Below are 7,964 nucleotides of genomic sequence, written 5' to 3' on the forward strand. Positions count from 1 at the left end.
AATCGAGGGCATTGTCATATGTCATCCCCTCCCACATGGTGTCATGTCACAAATCGAGGGCATTGTCATATGTCATCGAGGGCATCATTCGGTCGAACAACTAGTTTGATTTATAAAAGGTTATTAATAATTATCCACATGAATGTTTAGAACATCAGTCACTCGTGATCAAATACTCATTTGAATTGAAAAATCATACATTGAGATGGATCTAATAAGCTATCAAAAAACTATCTTTTTATTCTTGTATAATAGTGATATTTGTGGTTAAAATTCATTAAATTTGACATGTAAAATTACAAGTGTTACAAAACTTATAAAACAGAGGAAATATAATTTTCATGGAGCTCGATACTTGTTATAATGAAACATCATTTTCATTGGAAATTTATACTTTAGGTGTTGTTTAACTAGATGTAGGAATTAGTATTTTTAATTTTGGAAATTATTTATACTCTGAATTTCCAATTTCTAAAAGTGGAAGAAGTTATTGCTCTTTACTTTGTGTGAGAAGTTATACTTATCTAGCTAAGTAAATTTCTCCATTATGTGAGAAGTAAAAAGATTCACCATTTTCTACATTTTTATTCAATGAAATAACACTTGGATTTAGTGTGAAGAGATACTTTATACTTAGTAATATCGGTGTAGTAATTTAAAAGTTGAAGTCGTTGTAGTATAGTGGTAAGTATTCCCGCCTGTCACGCGGGTGACCCGGGTTCGATCCCCGGCAACGGCGTTTTTTTTGCACATGAGTTATTTTGAACTCATCCATTGATAATATCTTCTCCTCACAATATTCTTCATCTCTTTTGCTTAGTCTAGTTATGTAAATAGTTGAAAATTTCAACTTGAATTCTCTCGCCAACAAAAGATGAACATTGCTACTATTCCAATTTCACCTTTTTCTTTTTCTTCGTCAGCTGTAAAAAATTACTGTTATTATCGTAGCAGTTTCTGTTGCTTTTCATCATCTTCAACATTTTCCCTTATTCCCAAATCCCTAATTTTTTCTTCATCATACGTCAATTGGAAAATGCCCAATTTTGCTTGTTTCTCATCCTCCATTGATTTTGATTCTTCGATGTCGGACGACGTTACGACGTCGTCTTCTGATGTTACTCCTATTCAGCAGAAGCCCAAGCCAAAGCCCAAACCTTGGCTTCTTGTTGGGCTTGGAAATCCTGGCAAAAAGTACTCCGGTACTCGTCATAATGTACTCTCTCTATATTACTTTCTGTTTTTTTTTTGTTTACTTTTTCGTAAGATATTAATGTTGCTTCTGGAATTAAAATATATGTTGTTAGGTTCTGAATGTTTTATTGTGAATTGTTACGCTTGTAGAAATTCCAATATTCTGCTATTCTTTATATTAACAACTTTAAATGGAAATTGAGAGTGGCCATGATATTGGGCGAATGAATGGGAATTTGAAATGGTATGGCTGAATAGTGGGTGAGAAAATGGGAACTGGGAATGTAATGCAGAAGATTAGGCGAGGAATTGGGAATTGGAATTGGAAATGGTAATGCAGAAGCTTGGGCTAGGAAATGGGAATAGGGAATGCTAATTATGGAGCTTGGGCGACGAAATGGGAATTGGTAATGGTAATGCAGGAGCTTGGGATAGGACAAATAGGGAATGATAATGCACAAGGTCGGGATAGAAAATGGAGATTTGGAATGGTAATGTAGAAGCCTAGGAGAGGAAATGGCAATTGGGAATGGTAAAATTGGAATGCAGAAGCTTCGGTGAGGAAATGGGAATTGGGAATGATTGGGAACTGGAAGGCAGGAGTCTGGGTGAGGAAATGGGAATCGGGAGTTCTGTTTTGTAGAGATATATCTTGGGTATCCCAGCTTTTGTTTTTCCTTCTTAATTCAAGTCATCTGATATGTAGCTTCTCTAAAGTTGCATCTAAAGTGGTTCTAGACTATAAAGTTCACTGTTATTACCTGCAAGAAGGTAGTGTATTGTTTCTAGCTTCTACTGCACATGTTCATATATGCATAAAGGTGAGATGTTCAATTGTTTTGTGTTTCTACTACAACCTTGCTAATTTGATCATTATTTCTAGAACAAGATGACTGAATATGTCTTATTGAATCAATGAACTGTGTTATTTCCACCTATGTTTCAGGTTGGGTTCGAGATGGTAGACGCCATAGCAGAAGCCGAGGGGATATCAATGAATAGTGTTTCTTTTAAAGCTTTGTTTGGAAAAGGTACTCTTGCTCTTCGTTTTGGTTTCAATATTTATAAATGACCTAGAGAATTCTGTAGCAGAAGAACTATGGAACGCATAAGGCTGTTAGGAGTCAAGGCTGTGAATGCTAAGAATCTCCTTTTCTCGTAGAAGTTGAAGACTTGCAATGCAAGTTCCTAACAAAATACATTTTCTGGAAATTATCATTAGTAACCTCGTGTTTTTGCTTTTAATATTTGGTAAAGTTAAATTGAAATCTCATTGGTAACCCTTTGATGTTGTCTTTGAATCTTCCATGACCATATTTTTGCATAAATAGTTAAAAATCTATAACAATGTCACTTTTCAGCCTCCTTCAAATCCTTCCCCCTTTCTCTTTCCTCCTCCCTCTCTTATTCCCCATTTCTGAACTTCTATTTCTTGTCTCCTTTCTCACCTCTGCATTCGCCAGTTCTCGATCTCTATCCTCAATGAAAGTTGGCGATGAAAATCTTCCGGTGATTGGCAGATGCAAATCTGATCATCTCCTTTACTCTATTTTAGGACCCATTATTACTTCACTCTATCTCCTCAAACCCATCAACTCATCTTCTCCATCTTCGTTTCCCATGTTTCTCTCTCCTCTTGCAACCTCCATTTTCCTCACCATAATCTCTACTTCCCCTTCTCAGCAATTGGCCCCGCAAATATTCATCTTCTTCTCCAGCAGTTTAGTAGTTTGTTACCTCCGAGGAGATCGTTGGAGCTAAGACGATTAATTAGGCCGTCGACGATATAAAAAACGTTGGAGTAGAGGATTGTAAATTAATTTGCCGCCTTGAATGAGCCGAGTGTTTAATCTATTCTGACGAAAAATGGAGCTCCACAAAACAACAAGAGGGCATTCTTTGATAAGATTAAGAATGGTGCTTTTTTCCTCCGCAATGACCAAATTTTACCTTTTGTTGGGCTTTCTAGTAAATTATTTATGGTGGGATTTCTAATAGTACTCATAATGTGATGTATATTACTGTGACTTTTAGTTGGGTCGAAATAAGGTTAAATGCATGAGTTGTATGCAGGTGCAACTATATTGCTGGTTCTGTATTGAAAAGAAATTAAATAATATATAATGAAAGAAAGCTCCTTAGCTTTTGATGGTTACCGATGAAGTTCCTGGTGGAGATGCCTTCACCTGAGAGGGATAAGCATGGGTAACGGGTTGGCGTAAGAGCTTTAATGTTTCAGGTTACCAATAAGATTTCCATTTATTTTTGATTACCAAATATGGAAAGCAAAAATACAGGGGTTACTAATGAGAATTTCCCAATGTTTTATTGTGATTTCATTTTGAATAGAAACTTTATCTGTCAAAAAAACAAAACTCTGTATTACTTGATTTCACTTTTGAACATAAATCTAATTTCCCATTCAAAAAAAATCACAACATCATGACTCATTGGTGATGAATAATACAGGAGAGAAAAGTACGATAGTGGGACTAATGTCTGAACGCTGTCCCAAACAATTTTAGATGTAAAAATGTTTTGTGAATTTGAACTTTGTCTAATCTTTGCTGCGTGTTAACCGGTTCAATTTGTTGTGTCGCACTCAGGTTACATTGGAAAAGTTCCTGTTATCCTTTCCAAGCCACAAACTTTTATGAATGTCAGTGGTGAGTCTGTAAGTAGCTTATCTCGGAAGATCTATTGTCTGTTAGTAGTTAAATTGCTTTATGTGTTCTCTATACCTGGTATTGATGACAAAATTCTAATAATATTATTTGAAGGTTGGTCCTTTGGTTTCGTATTATAAGATCCCGCTAAATCAAGTACTAGTGGTAACTTGCTATTCACATACTTGTCCAATTGTGTTGATTTTAATAGCCTTAAACCTCATTTATTCAAATTGATGATTGACTCTCGTACAGATTTACGATGACCTGGATCTGCCTTTTGCAAAATTGCGGCTTCTGCCTAAGGGTGGTCATGGAGGACACAATGGGTATTTACTTACAAGACACAATCTGTGCTATTATTGATGATCTGCTTTTGATGCTATTTTCTAAAAAGTTATTATTGCTGAGTCAAAGTTTTCTCTTCAAATTACATACCCAAATCCCAAATTGTGTAGAGGGAAGACTGTCTTGCTTTATACCAATTAAGTCCTGAATTATCACAGAAAAAAGATAACATACATGTGAACCATCACGATTACATATAACTCTTTGTTTGATTTACTTGTAGGATGAGGAGTTTGATTGATCATTTCAAAGGAAACCGCGACTTTCCACGTTTAAGAATAGGTAAATAATATTGAGTGAAAGATCTATCATTCTTTAATATAGTAAAGAGTGCAATAAGTCTCTGCCTGAATTCTGTACAGGAATTGGGCGGCCTCCCGGAAAGATGGACGCTGCCAACTTTGTACTTCGTCCATTCAGTAAATGTGAACGTGAAGAGGTGAGAATCCTGGTTTCTATTTATTTTCCTAGCCGTTACCGGCTCGGTCCATGACTGCATAAAGGCTTTTGTTTGTTTGTTTAAATCTTAATGTGATATAATTTGCTTAAAGCTGCTCTTGGTGCAACATGCTTTCTTACTTCTTCTGGGGAGCTGACTCACCTGAAGTGTTCCATTGATTCCAACAGATTTTTGTTATGAATTGGAGATTTTAGTATCTTTTGTTGCTCCCAAGTAGGGGTGACAATGATGCGAGTCGAGTTTGAGCTAGCTCGATTCGACTCGTTAGCATTTGGAGTCGATTTTGAGTTGAGTCGAGTTTGGACCTAGTTTTGTCCGAGCATTGACCGAGTCGAGTTTTGACCGAGTAGATTTCGAGTAGCTTGCAAGTATCTCATTTTAAAAGCAACAATAAGGTAGAAAAATGTTAAATTTAGGTAGTTTGCTATTGATAATTGGGTATTTGAGTTACTCACGAGTTTTTGAGTTGAGTATCGAGCTGCTCAACTCGACTTACTAACATCTTGAGTCAAGCTCGAGTTCACTCGAGTCGAGCTTTGACCGAGTAGCTTGCAAATTGTCCCGTATCATTAACACTCCTACTCCCATGTCCCAACCTTGACCTATAGCATAAGCATTTTGAGGTAAACCTTTGAGTTTGATCCTAATGCGCACATGCAGCATAGAAGAGAACCAAAATAGTTCATGAGGCAATGATTCAAATACGGTGTTGTACCAAAAGCTGGAGTCATAAAAGATTTTCTTTCTTGAGTGTCGAATCAATTTCCTATCAGTATCTACTCGTTTGTATGATTAGGGGAAAAGATATGTATCCATGTACCATCCAAAGCAATAGATACTTGGCTATTTGTCGTTCCCAAGTCATCTCACAACCCGAGTTTTCATCTGAGTTTCAAGATGGGCTGGAATACAGTGATGTAATAGCATCAGTAAATCCTCCAGTCCAAGAAAAATTATAACCATGAAACAATGCGAAAAGTAATTTGGTTTGAGATCATATAATTCATGCTGACATCTCAGTGTTAGGTCTGTTGCATTTATCGGGTGAGGATACTCTTGTGGCACTCGTATGTCCTGAGCTCTTGTGCTTGTTTTTGAAGTCTCCCCACCTTCTTTCTTATTTGCTAAGTAAATCATGAAATTCCACCGGTCTTCCTTCACTTTTTTTGTTAACCTAGTATTTGTGATTCATCACATGTTTATTAAATCTTACTACCTGTGCTCTTTTTAGTTGCAACAAATCCCTTTTTGCACAAAATATAATAAGGAAAGAGAGGAGAGAGTAACATTTGACCCAATTGTCCATGTTTTTTGCATTTGGTTTAGGTAAAGTGAGGGTAAAATAGTCAAATTACCCCAAAATCTTTACTAAGAAAGAAAATATTGCATCTAAATAATAAAATACCTAAAAATAAAAATTTTTGCAACTAAAAAAACAGTGGAAGTATTATATTGCAAATTACTTTTGCATGTTTTTGACTTGCTATAATAGAAGTATTCATACAATAGTTGCATTAGTGATATATAAGATGCATTTGAGCAGTAGATGGTAGCATAGTGGTGTTGGTATCAACTCCGATTCTTAGAGATCATGGGATCGAGTCTCACCCTATGTAAAGAGGGATTCCCAATTCCCCCCTATATGCATGGGACTTCATCTTACTTCTTTTTTTTTTTTTTAATGCATCTGATTCTTGTAATATAGAACTTTGTTAAAATTGAAAAGAAAATGCCCACATTGTAGTTTGATAAATGCTAGATTGATATGTGCAAGGTGCGATCGTCCTTGATGCTTGTAGGTAGTCGATTCAATATTTCAAGCTATCATTCTTGTGCATGTAAGTAAACAAAATTTTTAATAAAAGTGACAATTTTGATCAATTCCGCGATTCTTGATTTTTCGGTTGTATGCAGTTGGATTTGACAATGCATACTGGACTGGAAGCAGTGCGGATTCTTTTGCTAGAAGGTTTCAATAAAAGTGCCACATTTGTGAACAGTGCAAAATCTCTTAAACAACTTAGTTAATCAAACTATACTTTCAACGTGGAAGTTGAATGGCAATTACGCGAATAGAGTTTTCTTTTATGGTAAATGTCAATGTATGTAGACTAGTGAAATTATACATACTTTCGAAGCATACTTCCTCTGTATTTATTTTTTGTTGTTGTTCCTATTCTAAATGTGTAGGTTTGTTAATACATTTTTTTACCTGAAATATCTTTCGCCACATATCAGTAAAATTTATAATGATCAAAATTAATAAAAATTATTCACTAAGACGAATAAAAAAGATCTCATTAAACACATTGTCACTCTATCGCGGATAATCATAAATTTATAATTTGTCATTAAACATAATGGAATTTCTCAAGGCATTAACTTGGTTTAACTTTAAATGTGTTTGGTGCCATTTGAGAAAGTGGTTGATATCTGTGATAGAGGTGGCAATGTGGGGGTCATTTGGAAAGAAGACTCATATGTCAGGGTTATTTGGAAAAAAGACTCATATGTCAGGGTTATTTGAGATAATATTCCTATATTTTTTCTTATATATTGAGAATAAATTAGAAAATTTACTCTAATTGTGAATCAAGATTCCAGATCGGAAGAACAAAAAAAATAATATAGAGGGAGTATATTACTAGCTTTTTAAGCCCGTAGAATGCATAGGTAATTTTTAATATGGGAAAAATATATTTATATTTTGTTGGGCCTATGGGTGAGTGACCCTGTTCGAAGGCAGTTCAAAGGAACATCTTACCACGGGTTTTCGAAAAGGGGCCAAAAAAAAATTAGAAGGACACAAAAGAAGAATAATTTTGTTATAGCTCTTTGTATTTTGTGACTTTTTTATGCTACGATTTAATATAAAGTGATTATGGTTGGCAGACTTGGCACTTGAAATCATCAAATCTATTTGAAGGTGATTTAAAATACTTTTTTCAAGTCATGAGTATCAAATTCTTAGGTAACCTATTCAAATTCAAACTCTATCTTTTATCTTAAACATTATACTTTCTCCGTTTTTTTAGATGTTTCAAAATATATGTTACATTTTTTTTTTTCCTAAATTGGAAAGTTTAATGCTGTAAAATTACTCACTTATCCTTACTTATAAGGATTAAAAAAAAATTAAACTAACTTAATTTAACCTTATTATATACTAATCTAAATTAATTAAACCTCCTCCCTTCTCTTCCACCACCCCTCCCCCACCACCTCAGCTGCCCCATCCCTTCCCCCACCCCGCAGCCTCCTTACCCACCACCACAGAAGCCCAGCGAACTCCCACC

At 35.3% G+C, this 7,964-nt stretch overlaps 1 protein-coding gene and 1 non-coding gene across 6 annotated transcripts; both read left to right on the forward strand.

The window, feature by feature from the left end:
- Positions 1-667: 667 nt before the first annotated feature.
- Positions 668-739, forward strand: TRNAD-GUC (transfer RNA aspartic acid (anticodon GUC)). Its single transcript has one exon. It is a non-coding gene; the product is annotated as a tRNA-Asp (tRNA).
- Positions 740-779: 40 nt separating this feature from the next.
- On the forward strand, positions 780-6,871 carry LOC104893553 (peptidyl-tRNA hydrolase, mitochondrial). 5 transcript variants are annotated; one of them, XM_048644506.2, is made up of 9 exons: positions 783-1,216; positions 2,141-2,225; positions 3,801-3,868; positions 3,975-4,025; positions 4,116-4,189; positions 4,432-4,490; positions 4,571-4,647; positions 6,428-6,506; positions 6,583-6,871. In XM_048644506.2, the coding sequence occupies exons 1-9, from the start codon at positions 875-877 to the stop codon at positions 6,645-6,647; spliced, it is 900 nt and encodes a 299-aa protein (XP_048500463.1). In that variant the 5' UTR covers positions 783-874; the 3' UTR covers positions 6,648-6,871. The 5 variants fall into 5 exon arrangements, with proteins under 5 accessions (XP_048500465.1, XP_048500463.1, XP_048500464.1 ...); XM_048644507.2 differs by having other exon boundaries at positions 784-1,216; positions 6,443-6,506; XM_048644505.2 differs by having other exon boundaries at positions 784-1,216; positions 6,468-6,506.
- The last annotated feature ends 1,093 nt before the right edge of the window (positions 6,872-7,964 follow it).

The sequence above is a fragment of the Beta vulgaris genome, chromosome 5 (assembly GCF_026745355.1).
Source record: "Beta vulgaris subsp. vulgaris cultivar EL10 chromosome 5, EL10.2, whole genome shotgun sequence".
Classification (NCBI taxonomy): Eukaryota; Viridiplantae; Streptophyta; class Magnoliopsida; order Caryophyllales; family Amaranthaceae; genus Beta; species Beta vulgaris.